The 26,199-nt window shown below is 34.3% G+C and overlaps 1 protein-coding gene across 5 annotated transcripts in view; it reads right to left on the bottom strand.

The window, feature by feature from the left end:
* Window positions 1-26,199, bottom strand: part of LOC123235194 (contactin-associated protein-like 4) — a 433,004-nt gene that overhangs the window by 204,261 nt on the left and 202,544 nt on the right. For 4 of the 5 annotated variants that reach the window (XM_044661292.1, XM_044661308.1, XM_044661323.1 and 1 more), the window contains 2 exons: window positions 18,308-18,569; window positions 1,188-1,337 (listed from right to left, as the gene is read on the bottom strand). In XM_044661292.1, the coding sequence (XP_044517227.1) occupies window positions 1,188-1,337; window positions 18,308-18,569 (412 nt within the window). The remainder of the gene's footprint in view (window positions 1-1,187; window positions 1,338-18,307; window positions 18,570-26,199) is intronic. The other variant, XM_044661315.1, reaches the window with a different exon arrangement.

Genomic DNA, 26,199 nt, shown 5'->3' with positions numbered 1-26,199 from the left:
ATTAAAATAAATAATGAACTATTAATTATTTTCTAACTCAATCTTTGGCCCTTATGATAAAATGGAAGCACAAAGTCAGAGAGTCCCACCTTTGTTTTTCTAAGGATATGTCACTGAATTTTTGTGAAAGACTAAAGAGATAAGAAAAGTGGCAAGTTAACAAGAGGAAATTAGTATGGGAATATATGAGTTGTAGTTTGAGGAAAGAATTTAAATGTAATGTACTATGATAACTTACTTTCTTTAAAATTAGATTTGGAGATTTTAAAGGCTAGATAGCTTGTGATTTCTGGGTAGTTTTTTTATTACCATTTTATCATTAGCTAAGTTACCACCATAGTAGCTCAGAAGTAATTTTCCAGGTGAAGAAGGGTGAATAGCGAAACAAAATGGAGTAAATAAAATGGAGTAAAGAGAAGTACTTCTCCCCCACTCTAATGATTATGAATCCTTCCTTTTGACAGGTTTTATAATTTTACATTTAGGGCAAAAACCAACTTTGTGTTTTAATCCCTTGCTATTCAGTGATTATTTACTGTTAAAAAGATTGCTTTTTCAGACTTAAATATACCTTACACTATTTAGGCTTCCAGAAAAAAATCACTGAAAAGGTAAATTGCTTCCTTTTTTGCTGTCTAAAGCACTTGCTAGAATTTAAAAAGCTGATGGCTTGTCTTGGTAACTTCTAAACCCTGTAAGTTGAAATAGCTAGTTAACTTAAACTATTGGTCTGCTCAGTATGGTACATTTAGAAAAAACAAGTTAGGAAGTGAGAAACCAATAAAAATACTCTAGAGATATTAGAAATATCCTTCAGAAAACTCCCATTTATTGTATCAGGGTTAGAACATAAGATCAGAAAGAAAAAATGAATATTCTTTCTATCATAAAATATATTATTAAGGTTATGAAGAAATGATATAGAGTATGAACCACAAAAACTCAATCCTGCTAAATATAGAGTGAATTTGAATGAGACCATCTGGTAGACATGCATTTTAGGACAAATTCCACAATCTTTTGTCATCTCACCAAGTCTCTTAATTGTAAAGGTGGTTATTATGTTCACAGAAAGGAAAAAAAAGGAACATTCTTTTATTAGTAGAATCCATTTAAAAGACTATCTCAAAATGTTGTAAAGATGAGACATTGTTCAGTTTCCCATATATTCTGGCCATTTCGCTTACCTCCAAAATAATAGATGTCTCCAGAATAAATCTGCATTGGCAGCACAAAATGTGGAACTGAAGTCACATCATTATCTATCATTATGCTCAGGTGATTTCTTTTAGCAGATAAGAAAATGGAATGCCATTGTCCATTATTTAATTCAACTCCTAGGAGGAAAATGAAATCAGTTACAAAGAAATGTTTATAAACTATGAATCACAATAAGTCCTTCAAAACAATGTGATTCCTTTCCCTCAGTATCTCAGATAAATATAGCATTAACATCCAGAGAAAGGAGTGGGAGGATATGATTCAGATTGAAAGAGAGAAACTGAGCCAAGTGGGAAATCATAGTATTCTGTGTGAAAATGAGAAACACTTTTTTTCTTCCATTTGTCAGGCCTCAGTAGAGGACAAAAAAACAAACAAACTCTTTCAACAAACTCAAATAATTCTAGATAGCCATAATATTATACTTATCAAGGGATAAATTTATCCAGAATTTACATAAAATGCCCTAATAAAGGGAATAACAAAAATCACCAAAATAATGTATAGTATAAGAATATATTAAAATCTTAGAATTCAAAAATAAGATTAGTCTCTTCTTAAACTTGTGTGTTCATGAATTATAAAACTGTTACAGAACTTTCTCAGAAGCTGACCTTTGCAGTTACCATGTCACTGTCATTCAACTATTATATGTTCAGTTCATTGGCATAATTAAAATAGAAGTTGATAAATATGAATTCATTTTGATTCAATAAATACTAAATTTATGTTTCCTATATAAAATATTTTGTGATAGGTGCTAAGGTTACTAACAAAAGTAACAACAAATGACAGAAAAAAAATGAATGAATAAAAGAGTATTCCTTCCTTTAAGGACCTTACATTCTACCAGGGAAGTAATAGCAAGTAAAAAGATAAGGTGGTTAGTTGACACAGTGATTAGAATGCTAGTCTTGGAGCTAAAAAAACTCATCTTTGTGAGTACAAATCTGACCTCCGACATTTACTAGTTGTGTAATGTTTGTTTTAAATTCAGGGAAGTGCTATTTGTAAGTGTCTAGCAGACTCCCTATGGACACGTGGGGACTATGAGACTACATTTCCCATGAATCCAATGGGTTTTCCGGTTTCCAGTTTTGGGTGGGGGGACATCAGACATCCCCCACGTATAGGACAGTTTAAATTTGGAGGAGGGCCTAGAGAAGACCTCTTGGGTTTGCTGGGTGACTGGCTGGCGTACAAAAGAGAGGATGGGCTCCGGCGGTAAATTTAAAGGTAGTCAAGCCTGGTCATAGATATTTCACCAACAAGAACATGGCTATTAAAATAAGCTTTGCTCTTATACTGTATGTCTTTATCATTTTTAATCTTAACAGTAAGTTAGTGTGCAAGTAAGCTTGTGTAACCTGGGCAAGTCACTATTTGCCTCAATTCCTCATCTCTAAAATGAGCTAGAGAAAAAAATAGCAGTATCTTTACCAAAAAAAATCACAAAAAACGCAACCCCCTTCAAGGGATCAAGAAGAGTTGGAAATGACTGAACAGCAATAACAAAAAAATAATAATTTTAGGGGTAAGATAGTAGAATGAAGTGACTCAATGGATAGAGGGAAGAGCCTGGAATCAGGAAGATTTGAATTAAAATTTGGTTTTAGATATTTATTAGCTATGCTACCCTGTGCAGCATGTAATCCTGTTTGCCTCAGTTTCCTCATCTGTAAAGTGAGTTGGAGAAAGAAATGCCAAAAAACTTTGCCAAGAAAATCCCAAATAGTCATGAAGAGTCACACAGACTGAAACAACTAAACAATAACAGTAGACTGATAGGCTACAGTTCAGGGGATACAGTCCAGGCTGGGCCTGGAAACAGGAAGACCTGAGTTCAAATTTGCCTTAAACATTCATTAGCTTTGTTACTCTAGGTAAGCCATTTAACCTCTCTTTGTCTTAATCTACTGGAGTAGGAAATGGCAAATCACTCCAGTATCTTTGCCAAGAATACCTCATGGATAGTATTGAGGTGTATTGTTCACAGACGGTCTGACCAGGAAGAATCAGGCACCACTGAATGACTGAATAACAAGTAAAATGAAAAGGATAATTTAGAAGGAATGAATGTGATCTCTGTTTTGGTCACATTCTACCCTAATTTGGAATACTTAGGTCAAGAGGAAATACTATGTCAAAAGTTGCCAAGGTGAATGGTAGACTTCATTCCTCTACTTTAAAGTTCAATTTTTTTTTTCTTCAGCATGGAAAGAATACCATGTTTTTTATATGATACAATGTGGTTCTCAATTCTGAACAGTCCCCTTAAGATTCTTTAGTGAAGAGTGATGAAAAGGGGAACAGAAGACACCCAAACATCACAAAGATTTTGTGCTGTCAAACTTTAACTTAGTTATTGTTACTTTAAATGTGAAAGTTCTTATTCAGTGAGCAAAAAGAGGAAATAATCCTGGAAAGGCTAAATCAAATCAATCTTGGCCTTGTCTCTATAAACAAAACCAGAAGAAGGAATCACATGTACTCCATGGAGAAGCAAAGCAAGGATAGTGTGGAGTTAGATTCCTGGTTTGCAACAAGACAACAAAAAACATATCCTGAGATATCTGGTCAATTCCTTTTATAGTGTTCATGGTTAGCATTTACAAAATTATCACCGCAAAAATGATTGTAATTTATGTTACAGCATCCATTACAGAGAATGAAGAAACAGAGGAATTCTACAAAGAACTTGATACAACTCTCACGATTAAGTAAATAATGAAGCTTGATATTGGCTGATTTAAATGTAAAGGAAAATAATAAAGATGGTAAGAAATGCATCCAAGAAGTCAGGAAGAACAAATGAGAGAATGTACAAGAACTATTGACCACAGAGAATTCTCTTGCCTGTACACCTGAGCAACCTTAAAAAAAAAAAAAAAGATTTTCTAAATATTAGACATGGCAAGCATCAGTTGAGACATAGGTGTCAATGTTGATTGTATTTTAATATAAAGGGAAAAAAACCTAATTATTGAAGTGAAAGTAACCATGCAATCAGCTATCCCTGTAAAATTAGATCATTAAAATTAGTAAACAGTTAGAAGAGATTATAATGAGAAAAAGTATGACATATAATGGAAGCAATTCAATTCTAGGCTATATAAATAAGTTGGTGGTTGTCCTTCATACACAAGAACCAAAATGACATCACTACATCTGGGTGAATGTTTGATTAGACCAATAAAAAACTTTGGAAGGCTCTGCCCATATAAATATTTGGGATGGAAAAACATGGCCAGTCTTTCAGAGTTGTGCTCTCCACAGTCAAATTTAAATATTTGGCAGTTGATCTGTAAAAAGGACCACAGTGTCTAAGACCTTATCTTGTCAAGTGATCTTTAGAATCTTCCTATTCAGATGGAAGTGATTCAATTTCCTGGCATTACATTGCTTTACTGTCCAGATTTCATGGGCCTACAACAATTCTATTTTACACCAAGTCCATGATGACACACTTACACAGTTCTGAATAACAACCAATGCTCTCAAGCTTTCTCAGGCACAAACAGAGTGAAGTAAGCTGTATGCTTGCTCTTATACTTTTAAGCATGATGTTTTTGGCAATGTTGTTAGATGTTTTCATTGAGGATAAAAATGGTATCAAAGTCAGCTGCTGCCTTAATGATAAACTCACTTGGAAAGGCTTTAAGCCAAGAAGGGAGAAATGGTACACACCTTTCTGTTCCCAGATAATGGAACACTCAATGCAGCCTCTGAGAGTAAGAAACAATAAAGTATAGATTGATTCTGGGCCACTGCTGTTAATTGCGATTGTCATGATGTAATCTCAGGCCAATCAGAAAAAGAAATATAGTGCTCACAATTTTGCTCATTTTATAAAACTAAGCTGTTCTCCTTTCTCATAGTCAATTGCCTAACTAACTAAAGAAGGCAAAAAAACTTTGTTAACAGATTTCCACACTCTAATAAACTATGCACAGAAATTTAAACCTCAATGTACTTTTATTAATTTTCATTCTGTCATTTGTTAATACTGAAAATGGTGACTTGGGAAATATCACCTTTCAAACTATATGTCTACTTTCCCATCTAAAGAAAATCTATATAAAATCTTCATGATGCTAATTTACATGTAGATGTGCAAAGCATTCCTTTTTAAATTTAATTTATTTTTGTGTTTGTTACATTGAACAACTGAAGTATCTTTCCCCCTTCCTCACACTAAAGAAAGCATCATATGACAGAATGTTTATATAAAACAATGTTTTTCTTGTTTCCATTTATAATATAGTTCTTTTTCTGGAGGTAAACAAACACAAGGTATTCTTCAAACAATACTTCTGTTGTTGTACGTAACATTCTCTTGACTGCTCATTTTACTCTTTCTAATTTTATGTAAATCTTCCATTTTTTTGTGTTAGTTAACCTAAATGTCATTTCTTACAGCAAAGTCATATTCCATCACAATTATATCCTATAAGTAGTTAAGCCACTCACACAAGGAATTTTCCCCCCCTAAAACACTTACCTTCTGTTTTCTGTTTAGCATCCATACTAAGTACTGATACTAAGGCAGAAGAGTGGTAAGGGCTGGGCAATTAGGATTAAGTGATTTGCTTAGGGTCATATAGCTAAGAAATGACTGAGTGCTAATTTGAACTCAGGTCTTCCTGAATCCAGGTCTGATACTTTATCCACTGAGATAACCTAGATTTCCCTATATAAAGCATTCTTGAAATGGTTTTAGGAATGGCCTGTTTCAAACAATAATCTATAGTGAAACACATTCCCAATTCATATGTAAATGAAAGACATAGAGATTACAAGGTCTCACAATATACTTGTTTGATATTTTTGTGTGTGTTTGATTCTGTAGATGAAAACTCTGCCCCAGTGCACTTTTCCAATAAAGCAACTCCCATCTATACATTGAAATCATTAAATATTCCTTAAAAGCTAGATTAGAAATAATCCTGCTCATAAAGCTCAGGGTGGCATGGGACTCTGAGTTTCCCTTTGTATACCCCAAATTATAGAACCATTTCAGGTCAAATTGTAAGCAGGAAAATTTCTTTGCTTCCCTGCATTCTTGTTAATGCTGAGGAAAAGGAGACCCTGCACATCAAAGACTCACAATGAGAAAGACCCCAGAGATAAATATTCCCTTTGGATTTTTCCCTAGTTTCTGAGATGGACACAGATATACATATTCTGGTTATACCCCGTTACCATTAGGTTGTCATCTAGGACATCTACTTGTCCTCTATGCTATGCCTTGCCAAACCCTATGTCTTTGGACTTCAAACTCCACTCTGACCCTGATCAGATGACCAAACTCCCCCCGCCACACATACACACACACACACACACACACACACACACACACACACACACACGCACACACTTCTGCCTGAACTCATACTCTTCTCCAGTCATGTAGCACCTGTGGTCAATAGGTTATAAAAAGATCCTGAATCCATTACATTGGGGAGCAGTGTCCACACTTGCCTGTCTCCTGTCCTTTTAGCATTACTCTCTAAATTAATAACTTTCTCTTTTTATTTTTAAGCTAAGTTTTGGAGTCTTGCATTCTTGCAAAGGGACCTGAAATGTGTGGATCCTTGATGGGATGGTGTTGATAAGGTTGAAATACCAAGCTTTAATTGGTTCCTCAGTACCTTTCATGATGGAGGACTGTGAGCCTGCTTCTCAGTGACTAGTGTGCTGTTCAGAATCCTAGACAGGTTTTGAAAAAACAGGACAGGGGTTTATTTGGAAAGAAGGTAATATGATGGGGAGGATTAAGGAATTAGGATTTCCTAGCTCTAAGGGTTCTAGATAGCCTCCTACCACTTAAGATCTCTACGTGGAGATTTCTTCATTTTCTTCCAAGCTTCCTAGGCCCTGACCTGGATCTCTAGATCCCCAAAACTTGTCTTGCTAACCTGACTCTATTTAATTCTCTCAGATTACTTTTGTAGAATAAATAGGTCTGTTCGTCTCTTCAGAGTGAATTCAGTATGGTTAGGTTCAATCCTAGCTGGGCCTAGCCAGAGTTGGCTTCTGGCCTACACCAACACAGGTTAACTGGATCACAGGTCTTCAGAGCAGTTGGGAACACTTTCAATATGTAGGAAACACTGTTGAATCTCAAGTATTGAAGGGTTTCTCCAGACAGGAACACCAGATTTGATAGCTTCGGCTTCAGGGGAAAGGAAACCAAACCTCTTCAGCTTTCAGAGCTAGAGAGGAAGTTCCAGTTCCTGAACATCCAAGATAAAGGAAGTCTAAGAAAGCCTCCTGACCATTGCTGCTCCTTTTTTTTTTTAAATCTTCCCTCTGTGTTCCAGAATCAAGCATCATCCATTCCTGACATGAGACCTGCTCTTGCAAAACTCCTTCCCTTACCTTTTTGCAAACCATTTTCTGCTTCCCTTCTTAGAGAACCCATCCTGAACCCCAGGGTCTCACTTATAGCCCCCCACAACATGAGGACAACAGGATTGGGGAGAAGACATTTATTGAACCCCTAGTGTGTCCCAGGTACTTTGATAAATGCTTAACACATAACATTGAATTTAATCCTTAAATAATTCAGTACAAAATCTCTATTTTATAGCTGAAGAAATTGAAGCTGACAGAGGTTAAGTGAGTTGCCCAGATCACACAGCTAGTAGGTGTCTAAAACCAGATTAGAACTCAAGTTATCCTGACTCCAACCCCTGTACTCTATCCACTAAACCACCTAGAAGTATCAGGATTAGAAGAGGGAGATTATCTGTAGCCAAAGGTCCTCATCACTATGAAAGAAGAGACACAAGAAAGAATCCAAATTAAGGAAATATACCCTATTGCTTGTCAAGTTCTCTAGGTCTTTTAGTTTCTGGCTGATGTTATGATAAAGGAATGAAGCCCCAGAAAATAACAGAGCTTTTGGGAAGAAATTTTTAACCCCTAAGGGGTTAGATCTGAATATCCATATAGAAAGACCAATAGGATGAAGAAATCTATTGTTCAAGTTATTAGAAGGATTTAGATAAATAATCTTTTGAACTTATGCTTTTGGAACATAGAATACAAATGACTTGGGTATAGTTGGTTCTCAATAAGGCTTTTTTAATTAATAGATTAAATCTTTCTCTTAAATATTTTCTTATCAAAGTTAAAAATGCATGAGCATTCAATACGATATGATTGAAAGATCAAATTTTAGAATAGAAGAGACACCCCACTAGAAATTAAATGTCAAAGACCCCCTGATCAAACCTTTAACTTTCATTTTTTTAGTCATTAAATGAAAATTATTCTATTCCCCAATTCCACTTTTCTGTGGGACTATTATATTTATAGTTTATTTATGTTTTTAAAACTCTTTGATGTAGACATGTTCAATACAAGACAAAATCCAGTCTAGAATACTGGAACTACCATCTGCAAAGATTTAAAAAAAATATAAGTTCTAGCATTGTTTTGATTTGTGAAAAGTAGTGAGGATGAGATGCAAATTAGTACATGGAGAATTTCAAAAAGCTTCTTCAATAACTTCTGATTTCGTCAGTGTGGGAGTTGTAACTACTGATAGAGATCACGACCTATCTGTAATTTAGTCTTTGAGAGCTGCCAGATTCTTTGAGAAATCAAGAGGCTTGCCAATGGTCACAGAGTAATAAGGGTCAGAGGTAGGATCTCAATCAATTTTTCCCTGACTTGAAGTGTTACATACTCTCCATGATGCCAAAATGCCATTATTTAAGTTACTTTCATTGAGCAAGAATTTTCTGACAGTTAAAACAGGGTTAACTTCAAAACAACTATGAAAAGATATTATGTAATTTCCTCCTTTTTAAGGTTTTAAAAATAGATTAGTTCATTTTTATCTGAAGAGAAGTGATGACTTCAGTGATCTCTCAATGTCTTCTTCCAGGTCTGTGGTTTGATTAAAAGATATCTTTAAAGTTAAATCTTTTTTTTTTTAATAATTTGAATTGTCTCTCTCTTTCTCTGCTTTCTCTATTCTCTGTGTATGTTTCTCTGTCTCTCTGTCTCTGTCTTTATCTCTCTTTCTGTCTCTCTTCCTTCTCCCCCCCCAAAAAAACAAAACAAAACAAAACAAAAAAACTGAAAGAGAAGTTGCTAGCATACTGGGTAGATGTCCTGTGAAGAATTCTTAGGAAAATATGGAAAATAATAGTGCAGAATAAAAAGACAAAGAATATTTACAACCCATGTTGATTAAGAGAAAGAATACAGAATCCACATTTGTCAAATGATGACTCAATCAATGTAAAAGCCTACTGGAGGGAAAATTAGATTTGTGCAATGAGTATATCAATACCAATCAGTAAAGTTTCTGCAGCTCAAACTTCAGTAAGAAAACACTATAGAAAGTTATTCCTATGTTCCATGGAAGTAAATTTTATGACAACAATCATTTTATACATGTGAGGATGAAGTATAAGGTCTGGTTAAGAAAAGGCAGAGAAAGGCAGAAAACCAATAGATTATGGTCAGATAAGGTTTTGGAATTCTTGAACATCAATGTGAAATATCTGCAGGTGATGGCAAGATTAAGAATACAGAGATCATTGTGTGTGGCTGAGGTATGGTAGAGTTCAACCTATATATGTTGAAATCTGAGTAGTTGATGTTTTTCATCTTTTCATCTATTTAGTATTTTTTGTGTAATTAGGCAAACTAAACTTTTTTGAGTGACTACAAATCTCTTCCAGGAACTTCTGTAATGTTTTAGGGCTTAATGGAATCCACACAATGACATTACAACATAGAATCTATAAGACCTTATCATCTTCAGGGAATCTCTTTTTGATGTGAAAATTCTGCACTCTATGTCTTATAATAAAGTAGCAAAAACATTTGGTGAACAAACATTCGCATATTTTACATCTCAGAAGTTTTATGGTCAGTCTTTGAAGAGGTTTATTTGTAGGGCTACAAAACACAAAGAATCTTGAATAATTTTGCAAACATATTAGATCCAGCCAGGTAGTATTATTGTCTAATCCAATCAAATAATTTTTCAAAATCAACAGTTAAAGAGCAAAACGAGACTTTATATTTCTATATCTTCCAGTGTATTTTCAAATGCTAAGGATGGAGGTAAATTGCTGAAAATGCTCGAGAAAGCTGCCTTATTTCTTAATAAAACCTTCACTTAAGAAACTTTGATTCATAAAACATGTTTATTTGGATGAATAAATTAGCATATAGATTAGGAATTTATATCCTTTTGTCAATAGTATTATGGTACATTTTGCCACCCATGGCTTTGGAATCTTCCTCAGACATCTTTTATATTCTTCCATTCTGCTACTTCCAACATAGATCTTAACATGTACTTGGTTCAGTTTGTCTCCTTTTCCTATCTATCTTCTGTTTGGTGTTATTTCTATCTCTTCTATAAGCTACTCTGAGACTACAAAAGGTACAAATGTGATATTTCTACTGTTCTTGATGGAGAAAATTTTTAAGATTATTTTCAAAATCTGTATTTCCATTTTTCTTCTGTTTGTAGTTCTTTATCCATTTTTCATTTTTCTTGGGATAGCTTTGTGTTTAGTTGATTATCTTGCCAAGATAATCAATATTTATACAACACCAAGGTACCAGCTTACACCTAGCAGATTGGTTAATATGACAGTAAGGGAAAATAATAAATGTTTTTTGGGATGTGACAAAATTGGGACACATACATTGCTGGTGAAGTTGTGAATTGATCCAATCATTCTGGAAGGCAATTTGGAATTATGCCCAAAGGGCTTTAAAAAATGCACACTTTTTGATCCAGTAATACTACTAAAGCATTACTAGGTTTGTACCCCAAAGAGATAAAAAAAGTTGTACAAAAATATTCCTAGTTGTGCTCTTTGTGGTGGCAAAAAATTGGAAAATGATGGAGCATCCCTTGATTGGGGGGTGGCTAAACAAATTATGGTGTCTCATGGTGATGAAATACTATTGTGCTGTAAGGAATGATGAAATGGAATATTTCTATATTAACTGGAAAGACCTCCATGAACTGATGCAGAGGGAAATGAGAAGAACCAGGAGAACATTGTACACAGAAAGTGAAACATTGTGGAATGATCAAATGTAATTGACTTTGCTACTAATAGCAATGCAGTGATCCAAGATAACCCTAAGGAACTCATGAAAAAGAATGCTATCTACATGGAGGGAAAGAACTTTGCGAGTAGAAATGCAGAAGAAAGGCATATGATTTATCACTTGTTTATAGGGGTGTATGACTTGGGGTTTTGGTTTTAAAAGATTAACTCTATTACAAAAATGAATAATATGGAAATGGGTATCAAGTGATAACACAAGTATAATAACTCAGTGCAATTGTTTGTCGACTCCAGAAGAGGGGTTAGAGACAACATGAATCATGTAACCATGGAAAAATATTTAAAATTTTAATAAATAAAATAAAGATGTATTTCTTTGTTTCCTTTTTTTTGTTTTAACCCTTGTACTTTGGTGTATTGTCTCATAGGTGGAAGAGTGGTAAGGGTGGGCAATGGGGGTCAAGTGACTTGCCCAGGGTCACACAGCTGGGAAGTGGCTGAGGCCGGGTTTGAACCTAGGACCTCCTGTCTCTAGGCCTGACTCTCACTCCACTGAGCTACCCAGCTGCCCCCTCTTTGTTTCCTTTTTAAGATTATACAGTTGATAATCATTTATCACTATTCTTTGATACATTTTACAAATTAGTTCATATGCTAACTTGTCAGCTATTTGACAAATAAATCAGATATTTACTGACTAAGCTCCTTTCTGAGCTCTTTTGATCTCCTTGATTTGGCATTCAATTTAAAATCTTTAAATGTCTGGATAGAATTATAATCAGGGTTGATGTCATTTATTTTCTCATTTCTATTTTTTTGTTTTCAATTGCTTGTTTATAACTCTAAGGTTAAGCTATGTCAACTGTAAGATATATTTTTTTCTTATTCCTAGTCTTTTAAAAAATTCTTAATTAGTTGATGTTCTGAATAAAGATAGAAAGCTGACTCAAGGAAGACTCCCACATAAATAACAAGTCTATTCCTGCCTGCTAATTCCATAAAACAAAGTGAGTGCTTTAGGATGATAAAATTGAGAGAAAAAAAAGCAAAAAGCAAAATAATGATTCAGGGCTTATTCTAGGAAAAGGTATGTAAACGTAAACTGTATGATTTGATTTGAAGATGTCAAGAGATCAGCCATATTATGGACAAGATTTCCACTGGCCAGATGAGGTTCAAGAAAATTCCTATGCTAAGAATTACTCATTTAGGTCAAGGTACTGTGTCTCCAAGAAACCCTGGTATGGTGAGGCAATATCCCAACCTCTCCCCCTTTTTAGTAATATTCTCCTTGAAAGTTACTAAAAACACCCTGGAGATTTGATTAACTCAGAGACTAAAGTTTCAGGTTATTGGACTCACTTTCTGTTCCCTGGAGTACAAAAAAATATGAGGAGCTCCAGGCATTCTATTTGATGTTCATTCCTAAAACACAATAGGCAACTCAGTCAATGGAGCTTTACTCTGATAAATCTACTTGAAGTGTCCTCAATATATTTTTTTCCTTGCTATGGCTAAATAAATCTCCTTTATTTAACTGCTAAATTTCCTACCACTTTCTTATTCTTTTTCAATATCAAACATAAACTATCCAGAGACTGGCCTGAGTTATTGTTATCCCACAAGAATTGGTATATTTTTGCAAGATTGAAATAGATCTATCTAATTGAAGGGAGAAGTGGACAGTAAATAAGGTGGGCACCAACTAACCTTCATTCTACTTAAAATGTCTCTAGATATGGAATTTGCATATCAGTTTTTCAATCACCCTTTGGTTGATTAGAGATGAAAATGTGACCATTGAGCAAGTGGAGACTAATGTAGCTATGTTTCTCTAGCCTTAAAAATTGAATCTGGAAGATAATTGCTGAAAGTTATGTTAAAGTCCATCAGCTGAGTCTTCTAGATTGTTAACTAAAGCCTCTTCCACATTTTCTTAGGAGATTTCCTTAGAGATAAATTTACCATCAAAGTAACCAGAAAGAACTAAATTCTGAAGATGTGAAAGAGATTTTCCTCTCATGAACAAAGAATAAATGCAGAAAAAAATGTGCTCTGCACTTATTAGGACTGGATGTCTTGGTATTGGTAATGGTTGACATTATCCTAATACCTTCAAAGAAGCTTACTTACTGAAAGAAGACCCTTCCCTGTTTAAGGGAATCATATTTATGTATGAATACAAAAAGAATCTTTGGATTTAAATGAATTATTGGTAATGATCAATGCAGATGAATAAATATTCTTTAATCTTTCAAATTGCATGAGAAAAATGGCTAAACCATCTGAGAGTCAGCATGAGGAATCTCAACAATAAGAATAAAATTTTCAGACAGATCCCTAGAATTAACAAGTGTGGTGAAGGAACTGTTTCTTGTAAAAAAATAATTTTATTTATTTATTTTTTTTAATTTAGGATTTGGGTGGTCAACTTGAATTATGCCAATGGTTATAACATTTTGATTCTCTGGAACAAACAATTAGGGGAGATATTTTACAGGAAAAAAATAATTCTAAAGAGTTCAAGGACATTCTTGAAATTGGAGATATAGATAAATGTACAACTTACACCTTAGTTAATCTAATGAGGACAATCAGGGTTAATGAATCCGTTTTAAAACTTTCCATTCTCAAAACAGACCTATGAATTGTAATTCTCTGCGACTTCTAGTAAGGAGCCCTGAGTTGGCTCAAGTGTCTGCAAATAGAGAGCATCACTGGCCTTGGATAGTCTCTAGATTCACTATCTTGTTTCTTGCTTTGACTTTTCCTGAGCATAGATGGCTGTGCTGAACTAGACATTCCAGTTTTGGTAGAAACTTTGTGAATTTGCCATGCCAGTCCTCCCGGGTCTTTCAGTTGAGGACAAATGGCAGCAGGGAGATTTTCCTTAGAGAGCATGGTCTCTGAAATGAAGGGGAATCAAGGCTTTAGGGTGATGAGCCAGAAAGCTGTGGAGTGATATGATCTATCTCATGTATTGGTTTTTCACCTCATCAACTATGACAGACTGGCAAGTGGCAGTGATGCTCTGGCCATTAGGCATTGGCCCCCAACATAGCAGGGTAGAGCCAGTTCCCAACAACAACATACCACCAATTCCTTCCAGCCATTCTCTGGCCCCTTGTAAATATATTCAGAGCACTGGAAGGAAGTAGAAGGGAAAACACACAGCAATGCTCAATATCAGGAATGGGAGATGAAGGGAGGACTACAGTTCAGTATGGGAACAAGGGGATAGAGTCAGGCTGCAGAAGAGGTATCAAAATAGCATTCGGGGGGTAGCTGGGTAGCTCAGTGGATTGAGAGTCAGGCCTAGAGATGGGAGATCCTAGGTTCAAATCCGACCTCAGACACCTCCCAGCTGTGTGACCCTGGGCAAGTCACTTGACCCCCATTGCCCACCCTTACCACTCTTCCACTTGAGCCAATACACAGAAGTTAAGGGTTTAAAAACAAACAAAAAAAATAGCATTCAGGCCCATGGTGATACCCTACACCCTAGCATGGTACCACAGTAATGGAATCGGTCCTGCTCCAGCCCAGAGGAGTAGAAGTTGATAATGGCATTTAGTGGATAGCAAGCAGAGACACCAGAGCTATCAGTAACGTCTTGTAAGAATCAGGTTCAGGTGGGGATCAAGAGACAGCAGACAAAGACATGGTGATACAATACAGTTATCCTACATCTGTGACAAGATCAGTGACTATACAGGATGTGGCATTACATTTACGCTTACTGGTGCTCTTGTAGATGGAAACTTTTACATTGCACTGGGAACACAATGATTCACCATCACCTACCACCTGAACCTCATGATTTAGATCTTTGACATATTCCTTCCTGGGATTTTCCCATATTTAATCACTCCTTCAAGGAAGCATTATGTTGGTAGCTTTGTTTTTGTTTTGGTCTTTTCCTTTTTTCTTAGTGCTACCTCAAGGTTTCTTGAATACCCAGGTCAGGGTTGACCATTATCATCTATAAAGTAATTTAAATGGTCAAAGGTTACTTAGAAAACCACAAATTAACAGTATCTATGTTGTATCATGTATTTATTTATTTTGTTAAATATAACCCAATTACATTTTAAACTGATTCAGGCCGTATTTGTGAATTTTGAGTCATTAGTTTAAAACTTCTGTTCTATAAGGCCTTTGGACATTAATTAACACCAAGAGGTGGAGTACAGTCTTTCCTCTTAACCATGAAAGTTAAGGTTTTTTTTTTTTTTGTTGTTTTTTTTTTTTTTACTTAAAAGGTCATGAAAGCAAACTTGAATCTTGATTAAATCAAATGACTGATGACCCTAGCTGTTGATGTCATTTCTTGATCTTTTGACTACAAAAAATCCAAGAGGAACTGCATACCCATTCTTTGTCATTTGACTAATAGAAGATGTTGCTCACCTAAAATAGGGGAATTTTGATCAGCTAGGTGAAATCATGTCCTCAGTACATATTAATGATGTATATGATTTTATCACAGAACTAAGTAAATCTTGCTAACTTTCAAATGACTTATAAATATCTTATTCCTTTAAAATAACAAACAAAAATGACAAAGGAAATGAACTGAGTTGGGATAAATCCAAAACATTTGGCTAATATGAAAATGTTTATCACACTAAAACTGGATATGTTGACTGGGAATATTTAGTGAGAAAAGGAGAAAGAATCCAAATTATACTAAGATATGAAGGCATTTTGTGTTACACGCTATGTAGTCTCTGAAATATAATTTAAAGAATAAATACTGTACATTTTAGTATTATTATACACTTTATTGCTATTGCTGCCACCAGATATTTGATACTTTTGAAATTTGTAATGTTTGGATAAGGCTGGGCAAAAATATTCAGTGGTATGATAGTTGATTTTGAATTTTTTTATATTTTTAAATTTTTAAAATTTTAAATTATAATTTAATTTGGGTTCAATGTAACACAGCTCAACTTTGATTCCGTGGGTCTTAAAATCTCCAGATTTTAAATGAATGGTAGATGACCCATTTATTATAAAAAGATAAAAATAAACTTCCCTTCATCATTAGAAGTATTTTATTTATAGTCAATAAGTACCTCTTTCCTCCTCCTTCCCCCCAATGATGGCAACGAATTCTGATCAGGGGTTAAAAAGTAATATTCTCTGATTTAAATTATCAAATGTTGTACATGTGAAACTTAGATCAAAATGTGTTGCCTAAAGCGTAATAAACCTATTTAAATCATACATAATTCAATTAGTCAATTCCTTATTGTGGAATTTACTTTCTCCTGTGACTGTAAAAGCAACATTTCAAAAGCTCATTGTGGTTTAATTCTGAAACGTTCTGCTTAGTGAGAAAACAGAAGTTTATCCTCTCAATTATATCTATTTTCTGTAGTATTTACCGACATTTAATGAATTATTTTAGATACTTTATATCAGCTATGAGTGTAAGCATACTAAATTACATGGTGTCAGTGATAAAGTCTGATTATTATGATTTCAAAGTCAGTGGGGATGTTTTGTATCTTCTTATGCCTTTCAGTTAATCTATCAAAGATACATGCCAATAGAGTGTTTAGAAATGACACTACCTTCTGAGGGCCTGTTAGAGTGACATTGCACTAAAGCAATTTCATTAACATGTTTATAATTGGGCTATGATTGAAACTGCTACTGAAGAAGTCAAATACATCACAATAAGCTGTACATCAATGACACACTTACTATGAAATTAACATTTTCAGATGGTGGTCTCAGGAAACCTATTAATAATTAAAATGAAACCACTTTGATTTATTCCTTTTTCAGACACACTTATGCAAATTTCTCACAGCATTAACATACCATAAGTAGGTATGACATAGTAGTTGTCACTAAAACTGAATGCAATATTCATATTTTAAAAATTAAACTCTTAACCTTCAATCATTTATGAAGGAGAAACATTGAAATAAGGAAGGAAAAGTGAAGTCAAAGCTTATATTCTTATTTTTTCTTTGTACTTTTGCTGCACTCATTTTTTTTACTGTCTTTTAACTTCAGAAATTTTACCATTTTGGTTAAAAGGCCATTACAATATTTATTCAGCAAATAGAAGAGATGTGACCTTTAAAGCATATTGTAAATATAAAATTTTAAAGTAAAATAGTCATTAACTTTTAGTGACCTCTACCATGCTACCTCAATTGTTTGTATATTATTCCAAATATGTGAACTCCCAATAAACACCCTCAGTTATGAACAATAATTATATTTCAAATACTGAGAACCTAAAAGTACTCAGTCAATGAATTGACCAAAATTGAACATTAATGCTGGACTCTCTCACTGACTTAAGAAGTTATTTGAAAGTCAAAGTCAAAACACATAAAATCTATGTGTTTTTTTTTTCTTGTTATTCTCTGTTCTGTCCATATGCTCATCTATCTAGAAGCATTTAACACCTGGAAGGATGATAGCTGGGAGGGAATTGGTGACAGGGATTGCTTCATTTTTCTCTTTGTATTTCCAGTGCCAAGAAAATCACAGTGACTTGCAATACATATTTATTGAATTGAGTGACTGAACCTGGATATTAAATGATCAATATTTATTAAATGCCTAATATGTGCCTAGCATCCCAAGTTTTAGACATATGCACATAAATTATCTCCAATATTTTCTAACCATCATTATGAATATTATGTTCTAAAAAAAGCAAAATGCTAGGGCATATAATCAAAATCGATAGAATGCTGTCTTTTAGGTCCCTTCTAACACTGAATCAATCTATGATTTTATGATCAGTTCTTAAAGGTTTTATTAAGAAAATGCCAGAGGATCACAATAGCAAAACTCCTGTTATAAAAGGACAAAATTCTTTTGAGTATTTTATTAATAAAAATATTTTTCATCAATTAAGTCATAAATTTATTGATCCAATAAGTGTTGAATGCCTAGTATGATGAAGAAAATTATCTAGGTTCCTTATTATATCACAAAGGTCATAGAACTATTATAAATATAAACCAATTAATTAAAAAATTAAAATATATTACCTGTTGTGACATCACTCTGTTGTTTTCCTTGTTTGAAGATATTGAGTCTAATTTTTCCATTGTGAAGATAGAGGAGGAGACTTCCTGAATGCTGATGAAAATTACTGGATAGCAAAAGTCCCATTTTGTTCCAAGTGCGAAACTGAAAACTCACAGATATCTCATCCTGCCCAGAGGAGTCATGTAGAGCTAGGTAGCTGCTAGAGCCCAGAAAAGTGACTGGAACTGTTTGTGGTTGTGAACAAGAAAATGACACATTTCCCTAAGAACAAAATAAAAGAACATAGTAGTAAGATTCCACAATGGCATTTCTATCTTAGAAATACATTTTTATTGTAAATGTTTAATTGGTACTTTAAAAAGTATTTCTGGGGTGCAGATAGATGGCTCAGAGGATTGAAAACCAGGACTGGAGACAGGAGATACTGGGTTCAAATATGGCTTTAGATACTTTCTAGCAAGTCACTTACCCACCATTGCCTAGCACTTACTGCTCTTCTGCCTTGGAACCAATACACAGTATTGATTCTAAGAGAGAAGGTAAAGGTTTAAATCTATCTATCTATCTATCTATCTATCTATCTATCTATCTATCTCTATCTATCTATCTATCTATCTATCTATCTATCTATCTATCTATCTATCTACACATATATGTATATATATGTATGTTTGTGTGTGTTTACATATGTGTGTATGTATATGTATATACATATATATAGTTGTCAATTATCAATGGCATTTCTTCCTTTTTAATTTGCTACTCCTCCCTCAACTCTGAAAAATAGGAGATTCTCTTTCATTTTTTCCTTTACTTCCTTATGATTTTTTCTCTAGTGTAAGCATATGTAAATTTTGCCATCTTGGGGAGGGGTACAGGATGGGAAGTAGGAGAGAGAATATGAATCACAAAATGTTGGAAAAAAAGTTATTTAAAATTGTATCAACATGTAACATAAAAAATACATTTTTATAAAAGGACTAGGAGAGATATATTGCAAAAGTTGAAACTTGAATAAAGTCAGAGATGTAAGTAGGCAAATATAAGGAGAGAGAAAATTCCAGGGATGGGGAACAGATAGTGAATATAGTATGCATAAGGAGATGCCTGTGGGAATTAAAAATAAGGAAGCCTCTGTAACTGGATAGCAAAATACAATGAAGGGGAGTAAAATGTTAGAAGACTGAAAAGTTAGGGAAAGGATAGTTTATGATGAGTTATAAAAGCCACAAAATTTTACATTTGACCTTAGAAGTAATAGAGAATCACTGAAAATGATGAGACCATCAATACCTAAGCTTTTTAAATGAATCATACTAGTAGAAGAATTTAATAAAAGCATAATTAAATTACATAATGAAACAATTTTCTTATAGCTTAACATTTGATGTACTGGCACTTTTTTTTTTACTTTTTTTGTGATAAATCATGATTTATCACAAAGTGGTATAGAGACCTTTAATTATTTGAAACAAATAAAATTTACATACACAGATCTGCATTAATTCAAGGAGAATTTATTAAACAATAACAACATGAAAGATAATATGTTAGGTCCTAGAAATGCAAAGACAGAAAGAATTTTTTAAAACTTTTTATAAATTCACATTCTTTTGATGAGAGTCATAGAAGAGGGTAAGAGACTATATAGGGAAAGTTTTGGTAGTGGGGAGATAATGACATATTATCAACTGCCTCCCAGCAGAGAGTAAGTTCTTAGATAGAACATTGTGTCCACACCATGTACAATTAGTTTCTGCTACCTCCTCTTTATTTATCTTTATTATAAGGAGCTTCAGGATGGCCACAAGGGAAGAAGATTTAAAATGATCACAATGTACAGACAAAGAGAAAAAAACAAACAATAATTTAAAAAATTTAAAGGGGGAGGAATAAAGGAATTGTAGTCTTCAAAAAATACCTGGTAAAGGAGTCACTGAAGAGAAGGGACCAGAGGTAGGAAAGTAATAGATGTGAGATATAGTAAAAATTGAAGATAGAATATCTTGTTGAGGGAGAAGCAAGTAAGAACAGTTTGACTAGAATGGAGTTTGTATATACAATGCAGAATAACTTCAATTTTGCTTTGAGAGTCTGAATAAATATATCTAATTTTCATAATGAGATGAATTAAGACATTTATTTTCTAGAATAATACAATTTGGAACTGGAATTTGTTTTGAAATGGTTAAAAAGTAATATATTTCATAATATTGTAGAATATAAAAATAATTTTAAAATTTTAAACCAAATCTCTGCTTTTCATAACTCTAATAACTAAAACTTCACAGTAAAACAATAACAATCTCTTTAAGGCTTCATTTTTGGTGAAAATGCCACCAAAATTCTAAAATTATAGAACAGGAAGAGATCTCAAGAAATATTTAATCCAAGCCACTCAATTTCCAGGTGAGGAAACTGAGACCTAAGAAGGCCATGTGATTTGTCTAATATAGCACAGTGAATTAGTGGCAAACCAGATAGGAACTAAAATCTTCTGACTCTGAGTCCATGATTCTCAGAATTACACTTCTGCCTTCCTTTGCCAGAATTTGATATTAAAGTTCTATGTTTTAGGCCAGACAATAGTGCCACTTTGGGAAAATTTGTAGTCATAACAGTTTAATAATTCCTAATTAATATTAATTTATTGGAAACCACCATACCAAATTGCTAGGTTTATTAATTTCATCAAAGACTGATACTTGGGGTTACTGTCTGGGAACCTAACATTATTCTCTATTTGGATGATTAGAAATTAAGTAAAAATGAAGGAAATTATACAGGCAGGAAAACTGGCCTATTGGGAACAATAACAAAGAAACCCAACAAAAATGCAGCCTATGACATAAAGGAAAATTTAAATCTCTTTTTAGTTCCTTTTTATGTGGAAATGAAGAACGTGTCTCATAAACCATTGTAACAGGGCTGGACCTGGTTTCTTTTCCCCAGAGTTGTTACCATGGAAACTAGCTAGATCACTACCAAAAGTTCAGGAAGATGCTACACAAATTTCCCAGGTTCTCGGAGTTTTCTTCTGGACTTAAGAATTATTAGAATCTCCTTTTATTCCCCAAAAGCTATAGAGAAAAGCAGAGAAAATTTCTGGTAAAATATGAAACACTGAAGGCAACCCACTCTTTCACAGAATTGGAAAGAGATCCTGATTTCTATCTACTTCATTCCATACTGTAATATGTCCTGAAATAAGTTATCTAATAAGTGGTAATCTAACCTTTGCTCAAAGACTTCTAGGAAAGAAAATATTTAATTCCACCTAACTATACTATTATTGATCACACATCTACATTTTGTCAACAACAGTAATGAGAGTTTTTGTGAAATGTTTTACCAAAATAAAGAACTTTTTGTTTAGTTAGTGAAATGAAACTTTGCAGAGAAATCTGGCTCTCCTTTATAAATTTTAGAAAATATCTAAAAATGACTTGAGAAAGACCACAGGTACAAAAATTTGAAGGGAAAATTACACAAGATGGTCACTTTGAAACCAATAGAGCTAGAGAGAAAATCAACAATATAGAAATAAGTGTAAGGTCAGGCAAGTGGACCATAAGCTGGCAAAAATAGGGACAAGAATTTTGCTAAAGATCAACCATTTCAAGTTTCTGGAAATGGATCTAAGGGTAGTCAGAATCAGCCATCACATTGAAAAAAGAAGAGTTGAAGGGCTGGAGAAATATTTCTTAAACCTTTAACTTCTGTCTCAGAATCAATACAAACATCAGTTCTAAAGAAGAGCTGTAAAGGCTAGACAATTGGGGTTAAGTGAATTGCCCAGGGTTACACAGCTTAGGAAGTGTCTGAAGTCAGATTTAAACACAGGTTTTCTGAATTTTAAAACTGGCACTCTATCCACTGAGCCACCTCAGTGCCCCTGGAGGAATCTTGATATTACATGAGCTACAAAAGCCAAATCCAGACAGTCAGAATATAAATGGAGACAACAAAAGCCCTAAATTGTAGCAAAGAAAGACAAGACATGGCCACATATTCCTGGGAGCCACAAAAGTTGATAGGACCTTCTTAGTTCCAATGAACTAGAGAAAAAGGTTGCTGTGCCTAAGAAAAGTCATATGTCACTGGAATTAGTCAAGATCATAGCAAGAGATTAAATCAACTCCCACTTTAGGATCATGTCAGGAGAGGAAACATTTTTGGTATAGAACCAAGAGACTGAGACAGAAACCAGAGACTCAGGTAGAGTTAGGCATCTAATACCAATAGCTGAATCAGTATTGGCAAGAGGGGAGGCATCCAGATTATAGAGATGGAAATAACCAAAGTTTATCTAATGTTCCTGGTAATTAATTATTCTGAATACACAATCTCAATCTAAGAAATGAGGGTGAAAATATGAATAAAGTAAAGAAAACACAGTCAGGAGACAACCACAGGAGAACTGCATGCATAGCTGCAGAGAAAGAAACATACCTTGGGTATAAGAACTACAAGATATGCTTGAAACAAGAGATTAAAAATGAAATTAGAAATGCAGGAAGATCTTCAATCGGTCCACTTTAAATTTAATGTTGTTTTATATTTGGCTCAATAGGTATAACTGATCCTTTCAGCCAAATGATCAATTTCTTTCTTAATGTAATTAAAATGATTCATACCTCGCAAAAATATCATAGAATATAAAGTATCTGATTTACATATCTGAAACTTCATTCTTTGTATAGATTGGGGCAGAAGAGAGATACTATCCTTACATGTATAATTGATAATCTTCTGGAAATACTAATAAGTATTATATAGTACTTCATGGTTTCCAAAATACTTTATATATATTATCTCATTTGATATTCACAATACTCAGTAGTAGTTGTTAATATAACATCCACTTTACAGATGAAGAAACTGAGACTGAGAGAGGTTAAATGACTTGTTCAGGGTCACATAACTATGTCTGAAGCAAGATTTGAAATCAGGTCTTTAGACTCCAAGTTCATCACATTATATACTACACCACCTAACAAGTGGTACTGATGAAGTACATCTAATAAGAGCAAACATTTTATCTAAAATCTTGGAAACTGAACAAAAATAACTTTAGTCTAAAGAAATAAAGAAAATAAAAAATCAGGAAAGGGAGGGAAAGAGAGGAGAAGGCAAAAAGGAGAAGAATCATTTATGAATATTCACTAAGCTAGAAAGCAGAGGAAGAATATTCATAGACATTCAGAATATTGAAGAAAAATGTAATAAAGGCTATTTAAAATACATAGCTTCAGGAATCTATATAATAATTCAGAGTATAGGTAACAAGTAAGATAGAAATTCTAAAAAAAATTTTTTAAACCAGGTAAAATTGCCCCCTTACATATCTCTGAGATATAATGGATGGGCAATGAAGGAATGACATTTTCACCAGCAAGTTGTAAGCATTCATGACTCCCTAGGCAACTTCTATTTTTTTTTTAAATTTTATCATCTCTTTAGCACAAGGGATTGTAAGATCTTGGAAGGCACCTGGTATCTTTCCCCCATCCTACGTACCTGAGCAGTAGGTTACTGGCAATTATAGACAATACAGTAGAAACAGTGGTGGTGATAAAAATAGAAGAATGGATGAAAAGGAAAGAGTTGTCCAATGAGAAACAAATCATCAGAAATAAAAGAGTCCATTTGGCTATACTCAATGGAAGTGAAATATAAAATTTGTTATATAAAACTTGAAAATTGTAGAAATTGACAAAAAAAAAGGAAAATTGCAAATACCCTGAGGAAACTTATATATTAGCCTTTCATCTGATTGTAATTGTTCTATTATTCATTATTAACTTAGCCCTTTCCCTTTCTGTGCGGGAATAAAATTACTATTTCACATATAACTCCAGTGTGCATTCTGGGAATGTTTTCATTTCTTTTCCCTTCCTGGGGAGAATTCCTTAAACTAGAACAAAAATGGAATTTACTCAGAAAATATAAGGTTGGGAAGGTGGGGCCAAAATGGAGTAAAGGCAAGCAGGAACTCATCTGAGCTCTAGCTCCCCTCCTTTAAACATCTTGTTTTTATTTTTAAAGCCTCAAAATGAATTATAATGCCACAGAATTAAAAAAAAAAGACAATGAAATAATTTTCCACCAAGACAACTTTGAAGGTTCTCAGGAAAAGTCTGTCTTACTGGGGTGAGAGTGGAATGCAGTTGATCACAGGCTGCACTGAGCAAGACCCTGTAAAAAGGCCACAAATTCAGGCAAAGGGCAGCTAGCAGCTACCAACATCAGGGACAAAATTGTAATGTGGTCCCATGCCTAGTGATAAATCAGCAGCAAGGACCCAAACCCCAGTGTAGGCCAGAAGTAAGGTTTCAGGGCTACTAATTTGTTTGCTTAGCTTCTGGAGCCCTCAGTCCACAGATGATAAGGGAGTCAGATAGCTGGTCAGAAAGACATTACAGGGCTCCCCTTACTGGTACTGAGTGCTGCACTATTACATTATCCATATGCAGTCCTGGTTCAGAATTCTAGGGCAAGAAGGATCACTAGTACACTATAGCCTATGACTACAGGGGATCAGAGATACTGGTCACAGTTCCAGGACAAAAAAGTGTTGCTTGTGATATTTCACCAACTAGAGTATAGGCCAAGAGAGCAGTGATCTCATCTTTCTGTATATCATCCTACCTTGAAAGAACAAAAAACTTAGAAGCTCCCAGAATTAGTTTTGGAAAAGTAGCAAAAAAGGCCTGAAGCCTCTATCATAGGAACAGAATCCAACTCTAGCATAAAACTAAAAGTCAAGATAGAGGCTAAGGAAATGAGCAAATAACAACAAAAAAGAATTTGATTATGAAGTTACTGTGGTGACTTGGAGGATCAATACACAAACACAGAAGAAAACAAAATCAAAAAGACTATATCCAGAGCCTCAAAGAAGATGGTGAATTGGTCATAGGATGAGAAATATTTCTTGGAACAGCTCAGAAAGTATTTTAAAAATCAAAGAAGAGCATTAGGGGTAAATTGGGATAAGAAATAACGAAGATGCAAGAAAATCATGAAAAAGAATCTAAAGTTGGTTAAGGAGATCCAAAAATCACTGAAGAAAATATTACTTTAAAAACCAGTATGCCCAAATGGTAAAAGAGCCACAAAAATCCACTGAAAAGAATTCCTTATAAAGCAGAATTGGCCACACAGAAAAAGATGCACAAAAAGTCATGGAGGAAAATATCTTCTTTAAAAGCAGAACTGACCTAATTTAAAAAAAAGGTACAAAAGTTTACTGAAGAATCTAATTATTTAAAAATTAGGATGGCAGTGTGGTGGAGGGCATATCCAAGATGGTAGAAAAAGTCAGCAACTCACTTGTTCTCTACCAAATTCCTCTCCAAAAAACTTTAACATAATGAATTCTAGAACAGCAGGACCCACAAAAGGATAGGGTATTTTCCCCCAAGTCAGTTTAGAAGGTTGACAGGAATGATCTGCCACCCCAGGGTGAAGAGAATAGATCAGTGTTCTAGGGAAGGCTACATGTCAACATAGGCCTAGAGGGCAACTAATCAGTACAAGTGGTAAGGGAGTTGGGCAACTGGTCAGAAGACAATTATAGGGGGCAGCTGGGTAGCTCAGTGGATTGAGAGCCAGGCCTAGAGACGGGAGGTCCTAGGTTCAAATCTGGCCTCAGACACTTCCCAGCTGCGTGACCCTGGGCAAGTCACTTGACCCCCATTGCCTACCCTTACTACTCTTCCACCTATGAGTCAATGCACAGAAGTTAAGGGTTTAAAATAAAAAAAAATAAAAAAATAAAAAAAGAAGACAATTATAGGAGTCCTTTTGCTAGCCCTGGGGGCAGGACTCTGTTGTATTTTCCATACACAGATCCAGATCTGGTTTGTAATCCTGGCTCCCAGGTTTA

The sequence above is a fragment of the Gracilinanus agilis genome, chromosome 1 (genome assembly GCF_016433145.1).
Source record: "Gracilinanus agilis isolate LMUSP501 chromosome 1, AgileGrace, whole genome shotgun sequence".
Classification (NCBI taxonomy): Eukaryota; Metazoa; Chordata; class Mammalia; order Didelphimorphia; family Didelphidae; genus Gracilinanus; species Gracilinanus agilis.
Note: the sequence above shows the minus strand (reverse complement) of the source record. Positions and strands in the feature narration are given on the sequence as shown.